The sequence below is a fragment of the Myotis yumanensis genome, unplaced genomic scaffold (genome assembly GCF_028538775.1).
Source record: "Myotis yumanensis isolate MYYU_CA2020_CCGP unplaced genomic scaffold, mMyoYum1.0.hap1 SCAF_13, whole genome shotgun sequence".
Taxonomy (NCBI): Eukaryota; Metazoa; Chordata; class Mammalia; order Chiroptera; family Vespertilionidae; genus Myotis; species Myotis yumanensis.
This window is the reverse complement of record NW_027223764.1, coordinates 42276428-42293837: the sequence shown is the minus strand read 5'-3', so window position 1 is coordinate 42293837 and position 17410 is coordinate 42276428. Positions and strand designations below refer to the sequence as shown.

The 17410-nt window shown below is 53.1% G+C and overlaps 1 protein-coding gene across 2 annotated transcripts in view; it reads right to left on the bottom strand.

The window, feature by feature from the left end:
- UNC5B (unc-5 netrin receptor B) overlaps window positions 1-8224 on the bottom strand; it is an 81113-nt gene extending 72889 nt beyond the window's left edge. For both annotated transcript variants that reach the window (XM_070432919.1, XM_070432921.1), the window contains exon 1: window positions 7730-8224. In XM_070432919.1, coding sequence (XP_070289020.1) covers window positions 7730-7808 — 79 coding nt within the window. In that variant the 5' untranslated portion in view covers window positions 7809-8224. The remainder of the gene's footprint in view (window positions 1-7729) is intronic.
- Window positions 8225-17410: the final 9186 nt, after the last annotated feature.

The window sequence follows — 17410 nt, the reverse complement described above, 5'->3', positions numbered from 1 at the left end:
AGTCCCTCCCAGGACATGCACATTCGGGCTTGTCCTTGAATGGGGTCCTCTCTGTTGAATCATCATACACTCCTCTTGCACCCCAGCATCACAGGCCTGACACGTGGCTCATGCTTCAAGAAGCAACACAAAGCCCATCATTCAAGGGTCAAGCCTACACTCTGCCCATCTCTGACCTCAGAGCCCAGTACTGACTCAGAGTGAATGGATGCACATGCGCACCAAGTGGTAGGGCTGGGCTGGAGTTCTCATACCCCCTATGGGGACAGGACTGCTCACTCCCCACCCCCAAATCCAGCTGCCCCCATCCCTGAGAGATGAAACAGAAAATGGTGTGGCCAGGTCTGGGCAAGCTGTTCCTGCTACATCTTCCAAGCCCTCTCCCACCCCTACTCCCCCCCCCCCCCCGCCCCCCCCCCCCCCCCCACACCCTTTTTCCCCCTTGAGCCTTGGTGAGAGTGAAAGGGTAGGAATAGAAAGTGCCTTTGTTGGTGGGGTCCTTCTCTGCCTCCTGGGCCCTGCGGGTGTCTGGGGCTCTCTGAGGCTGAAGAGGCTTATGAAGCAAGAAAAAGGGACCGAGGTCCCGGAGGGTGATTTATGGCTTCAGAAAGAAAGAGAGAGATACACACACACCCAGGACCGAATAACGCTCACAAGGGCACTCCAGTCAATATATTGACTTTCTTGAGGGGCCTCTGTAAACACAAGTGGTTCTGGGCCTCGGCTACCTCTGAGGAGGCTGTGCCTCAGGGCTCCCTGAGCACCCACTGTGTGCTGGCACATGTTAAGTGCTTTAATGTACATGAGGGCATGTGATCCTCAAAACAACCCTGTGAGGACGAAACTGAGGCACAGTGCAGTTGCCCACTGAGTTAGTAAGCGGCAGTGCTGGAGGGCTATGTTAACACCAACTTCCAGCTGGCCATGCCATGCCATGCCATGCCGCCTCTGCACCTGACGCTGAGGCCCTGGGAGAGGCTTCTGTGAGGAGGGGTGTGTAGAGGGCCTGGGGGTCCTATAGGTGGTGACGACGATGAGCCTTTTCTCTCTGGCTGGCTCCTGGGAGTGGCTGGGCTGCGGATTCCATCCTTTCCTTCTTACCTGCTCTGTGTCTCTAATGAGAGCATAGCAGCAGGCAGAGAAGTAGGCCTCCCTGTGCCCCACCTCCAACAGAATCAGTTTATTTTATTTTTTTAAAATATGTTTTTATTGATTTCAGAGAGGAAGGGAGAGGGAGAGAGAGATAGAAACATCAATGATGAGAGAGAATCATTGATTGGCTGCCTCCTGCATGCCACCTACTGGGGATTGAGCCCACAACCCAGGCATGTGTCCTTGACCAGGATCAAACCCAGGACCCCCCAGTCCGCAGGCAGATGCATTATCCACTGAGCTAAACCAGCTAGGGAGCCCCTATTAGTTTAAAAGGTATTTTCTGAGTTCATCTTCAAGGGCCACAGAAAGAGAACACAGAATAAGAAATTTTTTCCTTTCAAGCCCTGCTCAAGTCCCAGCCTACAGCCAGGTCCCAGCCTGTAGCAGACCCCCAAGGTGCACCCCTTCAGTTGGGCCTGCAAGACCCAAGAGGGAAACATGGCCTGGGGGTGGCTCACCAAGGGTTGGTGCCCATCCAAGATGGTGGCCGAGCGATGCTGACCAATTTCCTGGGAGTGGAGGAGGTCTGAGGCCAGGCACTCCTGCCCAGGTGCCCCAGCTAGCTTCCCTCATCCCATCTTCTCTTCAGGACATGCTCTGAGAAAAGGAGAGGCAAGGTCAGGCTCCTGTCACCCCCGCCAGGAAGCCCCAGCCTTGAGGTTTTACTCTTTGCTGAGCTCTTCCCCGCATATATGGCTGCTGCCCTCACTTGGCATCGGTGACTCTCTGAATGTCACTGACCACTTCCGGAGTGGGCATCAGCAACCCGCACGCTCTGGCTCTAACCTGGGACCTAGGTCAGCTTCCTAAGTGGGCACCTCCCGCCTTATGGGGTTCTTACAGGGACCAACTGAGGTCCCACCCATAAGAGGGTTTGATCAACTGGAAAGCAATATGCTCTCCGTGGGGCTGTTGCCTCCTATGGGTCTCTCTGCTCCCCAATGGCACATCTTACCCCAGAGTGAAGGGCGGCAGTCCCCAGCATGGGCAGAAGTCGGAAAGCAGAGGAACCTTCGTGACCAAGGAGGTGGTAAGGACAATGGAGTCCCAGGTGTCTGTGCGTGCAGGTGTCTCTTTCACTCTTTCCGCGAAGAGTCCCAGCCCAGCCATGCCTGCCCGGGTTGCTCTTCATTAGGGATGCCACTCATTCAAGCCTGATTCTTCTCCAGCAAATCCTAGCCCTCACTCCTCTTGAAGGGCTGAAGCACGAACCCTGGCAATGCTCTGGGCGAGCTGGGAGTGACTGCAGCAGACCCCAGGACTCAGATCCTGTCCTCCTGGGGGCAGTAGCCCAAGCTCCTGGGCTGGTTTTAGAGCCAATCTATGGCCAACCTTCCTCCCAGTGCAGTGGAAAAACACACGTTCAGGCAGGCCTATCCCATCTGCCCTCAATAGAAAAGCTGACCTCTGCCCTTCCAATTCCAGAACCTGCAATGGGACCAAATCCTGCTCACAGCCCACAGCACAGGGCTCATTAGTGCTGAAGGGGCAAACAGCCTGGGTCCCATTACCAAGAGGCACCCCCAACAATGGAAGACAATGAATGGAGCTTCCCCTGCCTGGGCGTGACGCACTGTCCCCTCGCTACACACACCTATTTCTATTTCTATACAAACACACCACAGCTGTGCCCATGTGTATGGCGCACACACCCCACACACCCACACATACACACCCAGCCATCTACATCACACACCCCGTATACAAAAGACACAACCTCCTCAACACACACATTCGTCCGCCCGCACACATCACATCCACACACACACACACACACACACACACACACACACACGGAATGCCCCGGCGCAACACCACACCTACCCTCACCTCCCACTGCACACTCCCACCTCCCTCCACCTCCTTAATACATATCCTCACCTTCCTCCCCACAACACACACACTCCTTAATACACACTCTCACACCACAGCCTGCCTTCCTTGAGAAATGAGCCAAGCAGTGGCGGGGAAGTTGTGAGGAGCTGGGGGCAGCCTGTTCTGGGGGGTGAGAAAGAGGGAGGCTCAGTGCGCTCACTCCTTTGGTGGTGAGAGCTCTGGGGCTCCAGCCTACAGATTTAGTTCAGCAAGAGAGGGGGAGGGGAAGGAGGGGGTACCGGAGAGGAAGGAAAGGAGGAGCGGGTGGTGTCCAGGTGTGTGGCTGGTGCAGTGGCAGTGAATGAGCTATGGAGGTGCTAGGAGATGCCAATCAGGCTGAGTGGTCAGAGGGTAAATTTGGGAACTCCCAGGGACCCAGTGCTTTTGGCAGGAAGGAAGAGGAAACAAGAGGGGCCGGGAGGTGAGGGAACAGTGGGGAGGCAGCTGATTTATGCCTGCACTCCAGCAAACGTTTTCACTAACATTAGCATCTCCGAAGCTCAGGATAGGAGATAAAGGGGAGCATCTGGGACCTGTGGATTAACCTCACAGGCGCTTGCATGTCCTGCCCTGTGGGGGTCGGGGTGGGGGGTGCAGTGGCTGGAAGGCGTTGGAACGGAGTTCGAATCCAGTGTGCCACTCAACTACCAGCGAGGAGCCAGGCCTGTTACAGGATGCCAGACTTCTGCCCAAAAGCCCAGAGGGGCTCACCTGGCTCACAAAATGTGCACGTCAGGGAGAAATTCCCCAGGCTCCCAGGGGCATCTGGCTGAGTGCAGGCCCCAAGGGAGCAGGAGGTGGCGCCTCAGCCCCAACTTCAAAAGGGTGGAGTGCAGGATTCCCTCCCGCTTCCAGAAACTGCTCCTCCTTTTGTTATCCAATTATGAAATTTTAAGTTTTCCTTTTTTTAAAAATCCCAAATAACAGAAAGCACAGGGCACAGGCACTTGTTTGGTTTCATTTTGCCTCCAAGCTTTAATGACTCCTTTTGTGGAAGCTGTTTAGGAAACTGGGAAGGAGGAGGAGTGCCAGCTCAGGCCTCTGCTGCCCGCTTCCTCCTCTCTCCCCCTGGGGGGCCATCCAGCCTGGCAGCAGTTTCTCTTTACTCCCCAGCCACAGCCCCAGCCCAGCGGGCAAGGTCCATGTCCCAACCTATGATCAACCTCTCCCCCCTTTCCTACAGGCTTGGTGGGCTCCAAGGTGTCTCCTTGCTACCCCAACCCCAGCACTGAAGTCCAAAAGGCCGTATGTTTAGCCAGCAGGCCCTGGGGGAGGCTCAGGACTGGCCATTCAGAATCACCATCAACCCTGCTCTCTGAGCATTGGAATGGAAGCGGGCAGGGGCAGACCTCATTTTAGGCCTAACAGCCAGAAGCAAGGTCAAGTACCTTCAGTTCAGGAGAAACTCAACAACAAAGTGGAGTGGGGAGGAAGATGGGCCCAAGGGAACTTGGCTGGAGATGCATCTTCCCTGGGCAGGTTGGGGAAATTGCTGAGAAGATAGGTGCTGGGGGGCCAGGGGTGGAGCTGTCTTTGGGCACTGGCCTGGTCTCAGGGCCTCACCTCTGACCTTCGGTCATGCCTTCTTCCACCTTCCAGGGTCCATGCTCCCAACTCCTCTCTTTCCCCCCTCCTGCTACAAGTCCATCTAAGGCAGCTAAGCCAACCTTCTCTCAGGTGGGACCTGGATTTCAGCAACTCAATCCCAGGCCCCTGGTGGCTGGTCCGCTGCCGAGGTGGCGCGAAGGAGCCAGGAGGACTGAGTTCGGATGCCAGCTCTCTCCCTGAGCCCCAGAGTAACCCTGGGCAAGTCGGGGCCTGTCCCAAAGCTTCAGTAGTTAAATCCGTGGGCTGGAAAAGGGGGAATGGTTTTGTCCTACAGAATCCCCAGGTTGGGGTGGGAAGAGAAGAGAGGAGAGAGATTGCATCCGAAATTCCTCCCCTGCAGTGGTACTTTCACTTTAATGAGAAACCCATTAAGACATTCTTGATTTCCCATTTGTTTAAGTGAGATGGGTGTTTTCCACAGTGCAGAGAGAGCCAAGGCCCCCACCCCCACCCCACTCCCCCCACACACAGTAGAGACACTAGGAAAACCCTGATTTTAATTGCACCTTAAAAAGAAGTGTTATCATGACACCTCGGGTCCTCCTCAAGCATCCCAGCCAGAGGCCAAGGAAAGGCTCATTAAAAGCTCCGGGAAAGGCTGAGGGGTGGGGTGGGGTGGGAAGAGACTCCGAGCCAACCCAGCTTTGAGTGGCCTCTACTGCTCAGTCATTCGCTGGCTTTTCTTTCTAAAGGTCTGGGGCTTTATGGTTCCAGGTTTGGTTTCTGCATCAAACTTAAGAAAATTCTCATATTCACTGGGCTGGGGCTGGGGCAAAGGAGGTGTCCCCGCTGTGGGGACAGCCTTTTCTCTGCCTCCGCTTGATCACCAGTTCCTGGTGGAGAAATGGGTGGGGCCACCCGGAAGAGTCCCAGGGGGCTGAATCCACCTGGCTGTTGGACAGGAGCTCTGCATATAAGTCTGCGATGTGGATCTGTGGGCGGGTAAAGGCAAGACTTGAAGAAAGCCAACACTCCTGCCTTGGTTTTGCTCATCTGTGAAATGGGACGCATGAGGGGTTCACTGGGAAGACCCAAAGGACACTGTGAAAGATGCTCTGGGCCTGGGGAGGCGGGAGGGACACATCCTCCCTCCTGAAGGCGGGTTTCTAAGGGCTGCACATTCTGGGCAAAGGGAAGGCTGCACGCCAACCCCACCAGCTGGCCCCTGTCCAGGCTGGTGGGCAGGCAGCCCCTGCCGTGCTAAGTAATGAGCACAATTCCAACACCAGTTCTGCTAGCTAGTGAGAAATCAAAGCCCGGTATTAGAGGCCATTTCCGACTGGGCACCATTCGTGCCCAAATCCATCAAAGCCCTCGGGCTCGGGGTTCTTCTGGGGAAGGTGGGGGCTGGATGCTTTGTTAAGCAGGAGCGGCTGTCCACCCCCAGCCGCCCAGCTGAGACTACTGCGCAGCTCCCGAGAACTCCAGGCCAACCAGTCTTGTCTTTCTCCTGCCTCCCCGAAACCCCTGCCCCCAGCAGCCTCAGTGTTTATTCCCACTCCCAAGGCCCCGCTGCTACAAAAACAGCTTCCCAAGACCCAACCCTGCCCATGTGCCACTTACAGGGACTTCACCCTACCCTTCAATCAACTCTCCTCAAACACCCTCAAACCAGAAACCAGCACCTCCCACACCCAACTGTACTCTTTGTAACAAGGTTGGTCATTCAGCAGCCTGCCCCCCACCCCCATCATTGCCTTCCAACTTCAAAACACTGCTTTAAATACCAGAGTCTGCCCAAATCATAATTAACTTGGATCAAATGATTGTGTCGTAACTTTACAACACAGGGTTGGGGGAAAAAAAAGTGTGTGAGGGAGAAGGGGGAGGGGGGCTAAAACCAAGCCCTTACTTCTGGGCCGTGGGAATCATTAATTCCAAAGTGAGGAATTAATTCCGAAGTGAGGAACCGCTGCCTATTGGTTGGGGGAAAGGGGACGGATGTCAACATCCCAGTGGAAGGCGGAGGAGGGAGGGCTTCCTCATCTCATCCACTTTCTGCACCAGTTTTCCTGCCCCCTTCTCAGCCTTAACTCAAGGGGCTCCGTGCAGGATGCCCACCCCCCCCCCCCCCGCCCCGCCTCCCACTCCGCCCCAGGAGCGGAGGCGCCCCGCGGCCTGGGCCAGCCCGCCGGCTTGTGTCTCCGCATCCGAGAGGTTGGCTCCCGCGCGTCCGGGCGTCCGCCGGCTCTCCGGGAAGACGCAGCCCAGGCAGGGACGCTGGGCCCAGCTACAGGCGAGCAAGACGTGTACTCACCCGTGACGGGGGTGGGGTGGGTGGGAATAGGGACTTTATTTTAGGAGCCCACCAACCCCCTTAAGGCATCTTGCTGGATCCAGAGTAGGAGCGGTACCCAGGCGAGCGCACCTTGTCTGTTCCCCAGGCAGGGAAAATGTCAACGACCCATTTAGAAGGAAACTCCGCAAGATCCTTACCTGCCAGCCACACACACACCACCACCACCACCACTACCACCACCACCACCAACAACAACAACAACACCCAGAAAAAAATCCTTTCGTGGACGCCCTCCCCGCTTCTGCAGCCAAAGCCCTTCACGCCTGCCACCTCGGCTCGCGGAGCGGACCCGCGCTTCCCGGGCTCCGCAGGTCTCCCTCCCTCTCGCCAGGGCGAGCCGGGACCCGGGCTAGGAAGTTGCCGGCGAAATGCAAGCGAGGGCACACCGGGCCCGCTCAGCGATCGCTTTTCTGAAGCGGCGGCACCACAGGGCGCGCGGAGGACCAGGGGTCCCCATGAGGTGGGTCCTCCCGGAGCGCAGACCCTCACTCGGACACCCGTTCCAAAAAACAGCGATCTCTTCCAGGAGCAAGCAGGAGGCTTCCGGCTTACTCTGAACCCCATGGCCTGCGCCCCCCGCCACCCCCCGCAAGCACCCAACGAGGTGCTGAGCCACCGCCCACTTTGGTGGGGCCGAGAAATCTACCTTCTAACTTGGCCGCCCAAGCCACTTTCCCTGGGCGCACCGACGCGGCAACCGACCACCTCGATTTCGGACCAGAGTGAGGAGCAAGGGCCCCCCGCGCCCCAGCCCCGCTCCCGCTCCCACCCCCGGGCCCGATCGCTCCTTACCTGCTAGGCTCAGCCTCGCGTCCCAGCAGAGCAGCAGCGCCAGCAGCAGCGCGCCCCGCGCTCCGCTCTGGGACCACATGCTCCCGTGGCCCGGCTCGGGCGCCTCTCCGCCGGGTTTCTCTCCCTGGCCCCAGCCTCGCCGCCGCCGTCTCCGCCGCCGCCGCCGCCTCCACGCCGTCCTCCCGGGCGCCCGGCCGCGCCAGCCCGTGCCCTCCGTGGGGGCAGCGGCAGCCACGCTGCACAGAGGGCCGCCCGGTGCTCCGAGTGCGAAGGGTGCTGGGCGCCCGCTCTGGAGCCCGGCTCCGGCGCGCCCCTCTCTGCGCTCCTCAGGCTCCCGGGCTCCCAGCGCTCTCCGGGCTCCCGCCCCCTGGCTCCGAAGTTGCGCGACCCAAGGGGAGAGCGCTCAGCCGCGCCCGCAGCGGCCGGCGCCGAGCCGTCCGAGCCCCTGTGTGATGCGCCTCTCTGCGCCCCGCCGCAGCCCGCGGCTCCGGCGGCCTCCCGGGTCCCAGCCGCCTGCCACAATGCCGAGCGCTCAGCTCGCGAGCCCCGGTGAATCCGAGAGTGGGAGGGTACAGAGCGCCGCGGGGCGGGGCCTGGGCGGGAGTGGGCGGAGCCGGCGGAGGGCCTTCCGTGAGGGGGATCCGACGGCCACCAGGGCCCGGCCTCCCAAGCACTGGGGGTCCTTCAGGGCGGACCTCGCGAGACACTGTGCCCGAGGCATTGGAAAACCCGGCTGCTGGATCATAGCTGGGAGCGGATTCTGCTCAAGTTTCTTTTCCAAAAACTAAAGAAATGCACCTTTGTGCTCTCCTTTGGCTTGGCTATGTCATCTTTCTTCTCTGAACCCAGGACTTTCATTTTTAGTTCTCTGGTGCATATCACCCTCTATGCCTTCCCCATGTGGGGGTCTTTCCAAAAAGGCTTCATAAGTGAGAAACTCTCACACTCAAGTCCTGGTTGAGCTGGGCTTACGGCTCTGTGAACTTGGGCACAGATCTGGGTCATCCTGGTATGACCGTGGGCAGAACTTTTTCCCAGATCTCTGAGCCACCCTCAGCACACAGGTCCTAGGGTGTTAGAAACCCAGCCCTCACTGAGTGACCGAGGGCAGAGGTGGGGAGGGCAGCCATTTTTGGCTCAGTGTAAACTTGGGCTCTGCCCCTTACATGCTGTGTGACCTTGAACAAGTTACTTAACCATTTTGATGCTCCTTTTGTCACTATCTGTAAAATGGAAAATAATGATAATAGCTATTTCATAAGGAGACACGGAATAGAAGTTTTTTTAAAAAGTATGGAAACTGCAGCACAAATGTCAGTAATCTCCCCAGGATCTCCCCTCCCAGCCAGCCTGATTTCTGGAGGAAAGTCCTGACCACCCAAGGGTGGGCTAAGCGGCACATGGGGACTAGGTGCAGTTTGGGGATGGGTGTCATGAGATTGAAACCCAGAGACATCAGAAAGGATGGGTCAGCAGAGACCTTCTAGGTGCCCGGCATGGGGTGCTAGGCATGCACCTTATGTGCATTGCCTCCGTGAATCCTCACAACTCTCTGAGGTAAGTACCGCTTGTATCCCCATTTTACAGATGAAGGAACTGAGGCACAGAGATGTACAGTTATTTGCTCAAGAACACGCAGCTTTGAGTGAATAAGTGAGTGAGTGAATGAAAGGGGCAGGAGAGATGGGATTGTGAAGAAGCCGTCTGGTGTTGGAATGGCTGTGAGAAGGGGCTGGCAGCCAGCGGACTGCCTCTTCCACCTAGCCCTGATCTGTTCACTACTTGGGATTTTCCAGGAGCTGGGATCTAGAATCACTCCTCAAATACAGATGCAGTGGGCTGCTTCAGGAATGAAGGAAGTCAGAGAGAGGCCCTGACAGGCCCAGGAGCCAGTAGAGGATGTGCTGGAATAGGGCCAAGTGTCCCCAGGGCTGCTTCCTAGGTTGGAGGAGAAAGGACTGGGGGCCAGACCTGTGGGTTGGAAGGGGACTTTGTGGGGGCAGAGAAGCAACAAGGGCTTGCCCCAGCTGTTCCCCAAAGGAGAAATAAAGGCAGGACTTCCCAGGACTCCCTCCCTCCATAACACTCCCCCACATGTGGGGGTCTGGAGCATTTGGGGGAGGATGTATGTAAGCAGTCTACCTCCCCAGCCCTCTCTGGCTGGGCACCCAGGTTCAGGAGGGCTGATATGGGTAGAGTGGGATTCCCTAGGGAAGAACTTTGACAAACCGGGAGAAGGTAGGTGGGCTATTTTTCGCTTGGCCCAGGGCAGCCCAGGCAAGGGCAGTGGATGAGAGAGTCAATAGCTTATTTTACCCAGCCAGCTCCACCTATCCACATAACTACAAGCACCTATACACACCCAAATCCCTAGACACCGTTACAGGGTACACCTGGCTGATACACACCGACAAAGGTACACACCAGTAGACATACAACAAAAACTCACAGGTGCAAAATGACTTTCCCAGAAATATCTGTGTACAAATAGGAACCCAACCGCAGAGACAACCACATACCCAAAATACAGGACTCAGAAAAGCACACACATATGCCTCATTACAGTCACAAACACATACACAGGCACCCCCCCCCCCCCCCCAAAAGCACAAATATACTCCTAGGCAGAAGACACTAAAGACAAATAGATATTTAGATACTTAAGTATCATTCAGGAACACAGGTACCAAGACCCACATCTGCCTGTCAACCCCTGTATGTAGGCATATGGTCAAGGACACTCTACTGGATAACTCAGCAAGGACCTGAGCAGAGGACCTGGCCTGCATCCTCTCTCTCTCTCTCTCTCTCTCTCTCAGTCAGAAGGCCAGTGGGATATTGGAGATTTTTCAAACAAGGTCCAGTCCTGTTCAGGCAGTAATTGCACCAGGCAGGCCTCTAGTCCAAGTGTCAGGTTTCATGACTTTGTTTAATTTCTGGCTGGAGAAATGGGAGTCTTGCGGGGGAGGGGCAAGCAAAGGGAGAGTGGTGATTTTCCCCTCTCCTAGCGGTCCCTGCACCACTTCCCAGCCTAAAAACTCTTTCAATTCTTGAAATATATCCACAGGAGGGTTTAGGACCTGTTTTCCCTCCAGGAGTCCAGCATCCCACATTGTGGATCTCTCCCTAACTCCCCTGCACCCCCTCCCATGCTGTGCAAGCGTCTGGGATGTGCCCGTTCCTCAGCCACCTGCAGCTAAGCAACCCACTGAAGTGGGATTCCTCTGCAGCCTGGGCATCTCTGGGGTCCAGGGAGAGGACTTTCAAGGGAGTCGGTTGCCCTGAGCCCACCCCTTTCCCTGGGATGAGTGAAGAACAGACAAGGCCCAAGTCTGGGATAATACCTTGGAGTAGCTGGATTAAGACTTACACCAGGGTATTCCCAAACCCAGAGCCATGGGACTCACAGCAAAGGGGTCCTGCTGCGAGTTAAGAAAAAGGATGATGCAGTGAGCTGCTTGGAGGAGAGGTCCACTCCCTTTCTTGTTCACCATTGAATAAGCAGCACCTAACACAGTATCCTGCACGTAGTAGGCATACATTAGAATTGGTTGAATGGACACATCAGTGAGATTGGGGAGAGAGGGGTTATTGGTCAAAGGGCCTACAGCCTAGCCAAGTGAGTCCTACAAGGAGCCTCCCACCTCCCCTCCATTTCCTGGATGACTGGGGCAGGGGCAGGGGGGGGGGGGCATCTAGGCTGGAGGCTGGCGGTGGGGAAGCCTTTGTACAATATAGCTGCTTCAAAATCAGTCACAAAGCCAGTTTTGACTCTTAGAGGGGACTGCAAATGCTTCAGCGGGCTCCCTCGTTTCTCAAAAACCAGAAGAGTGTGAGAGCCGGAGTTCAGGAATCAGAGCTGATGGATGCTCTTACCTGCTGGGAGACCTTGGGCTGGCTGCTGAGCCTTCCCAAGCATCAGTTTCCTCAGTCGTAAAATGAGAACAATAACTAGCTCATAGGATTGTAAAGAATATACGGAAATCCCCTGCTTTGGCCGAATACAAACTAACAATGAAGATTTAAAGGCAGCTGTCGGGTTCCCTGCACGCACAGCTGTCGGCCGGTACGTACCCATGTGCTCACGGGTGCCACTAGGCGGCGCGCTGCAGCTCACACCTCCTCCGTGGCGGCTTCAGCCTCTTTCCAGAGCCTGGGCTCCGGAAGGCTTCCACCTGGGGGCCGCCCTGGAGTGGATCTCAGCCCCGGGACTGTCATGGAGAAGAGCCTCTCAGACAACTGGGTTTGCAGGATTTTGGGTGGGAAGGTTTGGGGATGAGTTCACAATCCGCTCGGCTTCCCACCCCCACACTGTCCTGTTCAGCGTGAACTCCAAACGCCTGGACCCTGGGGGGAGAGGCATGTAGGGTTGAAGTCCTTGCCGCTCTGCCACCACTTTGTAATAATGTTATTCTAGGTCAGCGGTTCTCAACCTGTGGGTCGCGAACCTTTGGGGGTCGAACGACCCTTTCACAGGGGTCGCCTAAGACCATCGGAAAACAAATATATAATTACATATTGTTTTTGTGATTAATCACTATGCTTTAATTATGTTCAATTTGTAACAGTGAAATTGGGGGTCGCCACAACATGAGGAACTGTATTAAAGGGTCGAGGCATTAGGAAGGTTGAGAACCACTGTTAGGTAATGCTGAGTGCTGCTGTGTGCCGGTACTGTCCTGGTCCATTACATGCCGACGACAACCTTATGAGATAAGAGCGGTTATTACTCCTATTTATCAGACGAGGAAATTGAGGCAGGGACAGGTAACTTGCCCAAGCTCACATACAGCTAGTAGATGGCGCAGGGCAGACAGACTGGATCTCAAGTTTGTACTCTTATTTTTAATTGAGACAAAATTTACCATTTTAACTATTCTAAAGTATACAATTCAGTGTTCTTTAGTATGTTCACGATGTTGTGCAGCCATCACTACTATCTAATTTGATAGCATTTCGTCACCCCCAAAAGAAGCCCCATACCGTCAATAGTCACTCCCCATTCCCCCTCCCCCAGCCCCTGGCGACCAAGAAGCTACTTTTTGTCTCTATGGCTTTGCCTGTTCTGGGAATTTCATATAAATGGAATCATACACTGTGTGACCTGGGCCATCAAGCTTGAATCATAACCTCTACTAAATACTGTGACACCCTTCCTCCCCCCACCTCCCCCCGGGCCCCCACCCCCATACACAGTTTTCTTTTCCCCTTAGGGGAGGGCTTTCGCCCTAGAGTTCAAGAGCCCTGGGGTCATGTAGATCCAGGTTCAAATCCTGACTGTGTCTTAGACAATATACGGTGCTGTCACCTTCTCAAAAAAAAAAAGTTTTTTGTTGTTAATTTTTAAAAATAAACTTTTTATTTTAGAGTAGTTTTAGACTTACAGAAAAACTGCAAATGTAGTGGAGAACATTTCCATCCACCCCTCATCCAGTTTCCCCATTAGTAATGTCTTACATTAGTATGGTGCATTCGCTACAATCAATACACCAGTATTGATATATTATTACGAAGCAAAGTTCATTCACTTTCCTTAGTTTTCCCCTAATGCCCTTTTGCTGTCCCAGGATCCCAACCAGGACACCACATGACGGATGGTAGTCAGGACCCCCGAGGCGTCTCTTGTCTGTGACCATTTCTCAGACATGAATGATCTCGACAGTTTTTGGGCTTATTGGTCCCGTCTTGTGTAGCATGTCCCTCAATTGGGACTTGTCTGCCTTGAAGTTCTTAACAATTTTTCAACAAGGGGCCCTGTTAAAAATGCGTTTGCACTAAGTCCCACACATTATGGGGCCAGGGCTGGGACATGCTGCAGACTGGCAGGCATGCCTAGTTCTGAGAGGGTGTGGGTGGGTTCTGTGCTCTGAAGCGGGGAGCTGGGAGCAAGACCCAGGGGAGAGAAGGAAGCCTAAACACGGGAGAGAACGCATTTCAGGCATGTGGAACAGTGTGAGAAAAGCTTGAGGTCAGGGGTGGGGCTGGTGTGGTCAGGGGGTAGCCAGGCCCTGTCCTTTCATCCAACTGCGTACTCACGGCGGCGGGGGTGGGAGAGGAGGTAAAAAGGCAGTGAAGGCAGGAGAGGAAATCTCTCAGGGAGAGCACGGACTGCGGTGCTAGAGACTGATTCTGTAGGAAATGGGGAGTCGTGGGTGCTGACATGGGAGCTGTGCTGTGGGAGCACATTTCAGGCTGGGGTGGGGGCCGACTGAGGCGGACAGTTCAGAGGGGAGGGGGAAACTAGTGAGATTTCTTCCTGCCCCCCAGAGGGCCTGGCCAGGGCTGCAGGTGGGGGTGCCTGGGGACTCCGGGAGAGAGGAGGAAGTCTCCGGACTTTGAGCCTCAGTGAGAGTGGGATTTGGGGGCGGGGCGGGGGGGGGGGGGGGGATGGAAGGGAAACAGAGGAAGAGGGTTTCAATGGGAGAAACAGTGAGATGAGGAGGAGGGGTGGGCTAGGGAGAAGGTAGAGAGTTTGGGTTTGGACACGGTGAGTTAGAGGTGCCTGTGGACTTCTCAGCACACAGCTGTGAACACAGGACTGACCAGTGCTTCTGGGAGTGGTCGCTGTCTTAGAAAAGAACAAGGCCAGCTAATGCACACTGAGCAATTAGCAATTACAGCCAGACACGACCCAAAGCTCTTCCTGAATCAGCTCCTTACCTCCATTGTAACCCGTGAGGTGGATGCTAGGATCATCCCCATGTGAAAAATGGGGGAAACTGTACCTCAGCTTTCCCTGCTTCCCTAGAGATAGCTGCCAGTTCAAATCCTGGGTGTGCTTAGTTCTTCTTTCCTGACTCAATTTCCCATTGTTCATCTCCATTGTTCTTGGAGGTAGGTGTTAATCGTGAACCCATTAAAATGGAAACTGGGGCTCCCAGAGGGGGAAGGGACTGCTGTTAAGTACTGACTCTCAGCTTTGAGCCCACATTCTAATGACCAGTCCACACTACTAGCCTCTCCCAGGCCCTGCCTGGAGTTCTGAGTGGGGAATTACAGTCTAATAGACTGTTTAGAGCAGCGGTTCTCAACCTGGGGGTCGCGACCCCTTTGGGGGTCGAACGACCCTTTCACAGGGGTCGCCTAAGACCATCGGAAAACACATATATAATTACATATTGTTTTTGTGATTAATCACTATGCTTTAATTATGTTCAATTTGTAACAATGAAAATACATCCTGCATACCAGATATTTACATTACGATTCATAACAGTAGCAACATTACAGTTATGAAGTAGCAACGAAAATAATTTTATGATTGGGGGTCACCACAACATGAGGAATTGTATTAAAGGGTCGAGGCATTAGGAAGGTTGAGAACCACTGGTTTAGAGTAACAGTATAGACCTTTTAAACTTTCTCCTATTTTATTCTTTTAAACATTTCAATTTAAATGTATTCAGATAACCATCAAGTCACTTCACATTTGTCTTAAAACTATGATAATACAGATCCTGGCATATGAAAATGCCTTTGCCATTTCAAATATGTCCAGTTTCAGAATTGCTCATGTGACGATCCCAGTGATGTAATAATGGACTGTTAACCAACCTAAACACAATATTAATACTATTCAAAGAGTTCAAGGTAATGTAAATAATTCACTCAGTGAGGTTCCTATTAAATCAACACTATTTACAAGCTATATCTTAATCATAATTCTGTAAAGCTTTCATCTGGGCAGACGTATAATCACGTAAGTTAAAGCCGTTCCTTAAACTAAAATGGAGAGATAATTCAGAATTAACTTGGAAGAGAGACAGAATCCCTGTTTCTTGTTGTGGGTCTGCATTTTCAGAAGCAGGTTCTTTTGGATGATTGGCAACAAAGATCTTAATTGGAGGATCAGGCAGAGGAAAGAAACCCGATAGTAACCTGGAGAGGGTATGTGTTTCTGCGTGGAAGCGTGTAAGGGGAATAGCGAAAACCTGCCTTGTGAATACGGACTCTTTGATGAAGGGCCAGATGGGGAGCGCTCCTTGTCAGATCCCCGGCTCTGTCTTTCTTGTAACATCAGCAGTCATTCATCTGGTTCTGAATATGTAGCATTCTCTTCCTTCAGCTCTTCTGCTATAAATCGATTCCACTCTGAACTATGAAGCTGGACGTATTTAGCTTTCCAGTGGTTGCTTCTAGATCTGCTGTTCTGATGACTCTATCATTGCTGGCATCTTTTAAGCAGAACTCGAGGCTGCTGGTCTGCATGTGTATAGAGATATATGTTTTCTTTGAACATAGCTAAGTTTTTTGAGAATGTTACCTGTTCTTTCAAGTTGTTTGCTAAGTTGTATGGTGATCATTTTTTAAACAAGTGAAAACGTCTATAAATTAAGAGAGCTATAAAAAATTCCAGCGACTGATGCTCAGAACATCATCACCCAAGGACATGGGCAGAAATCAGGACTTACACTGCTGTTGCCTGGTTGGTGTTGCTTGTTGGAACCAGGAGAGCCCAGTGGTGAAGGTCAAGGTTGGGGAAAGGAAGAGTGAAGAACACACTTATGTTCCTGGCCAGTGCTTCCTCTCTCCTGTATTCTCTCTCTCCCTCTCCAATATTTTTTATTAATTTTGAGAGAGAGAGAGAGAGAGAGAGAGAGAAACATTGGCCGGCTGCCTCCTCCACACCCCCTACTGGAGATCAAGCTGACAACCCCGAGATGTGTCCTGATCCGTAATCAAACCAGCATCCTTTTGGTGCATGGAATGATGCCCAACCAACTGAGCCACACCAGCCAGGCTTCTCTCTCTCTTTTTAAACCTTTGAGTGAGGTAGCCTTGGTGGCCAGCTAGCTCAGTTGGTTGGAGGGTCATCCCCATGTGCCAGGGTTTCGGGTTCAATCCCCGGTTGGGGCACATACAAGAATCAACCAAAGAATGCACGAATGGGTGGAACAACAAATAGATGTTTCTTTCCTTCCTCTTTCTCTCTAAAATCCATTTGAAAATATTTGAGTGAGGTATTAATTTACATATAGAATATACAGATCTTAAGTGTAAAGTTCTATGACATTTGACAAGGGAAAACACCTAGTAACCCCAGTCCCAATCCATATATGAACATATCCATCACCTCCAACAATTCCCTCCTGCCTCTGCCCAGTCAGTTCTCACCCTGCAGAGGCAACCACTGTTCTGATTTGTAACACCATAGATTAGTTTTGCTTACTTTTCTTTTTCCCCTTATATTTTTATTGATTTCGGAGAGGAAAGGAGAGGGAGAGAGAGAGATAGAAACATCAATAATGAGAGAGGATCATTGATCGGCTGCCTCTTGCACGCCCCCTACTGGGGATCAAGCCCACAACCTGGGCATGTGCCCTGACTGGAATCTAACCGTGACCTGCTGGTTCATAGATCGATGCTCAATGGCTGAGCCATACCGGTGGGCAGTTTTGCTTATTCTTGAATGCCACATACATGGAACCAGATAACATGTAGTCTTCTGTGACTGGCTTCTTTTGCTCAGCATAATGGCTGAGGTTTATTCCAGGGTGTTGTTGTGGTGGTGAAAGAAGTTCATTCCTTGTTATTACCGAGGAGTATTATATGAACACACTGTGATTTGTTTATTCATTCTCTTATAATGGTCATATGGATTTTTTCCCATTTTAGTCTAATATGAATGAAGCTGCCAGGAATATTCTTGAACAAAACTTTTTGTGTGTATGTGTGGACACA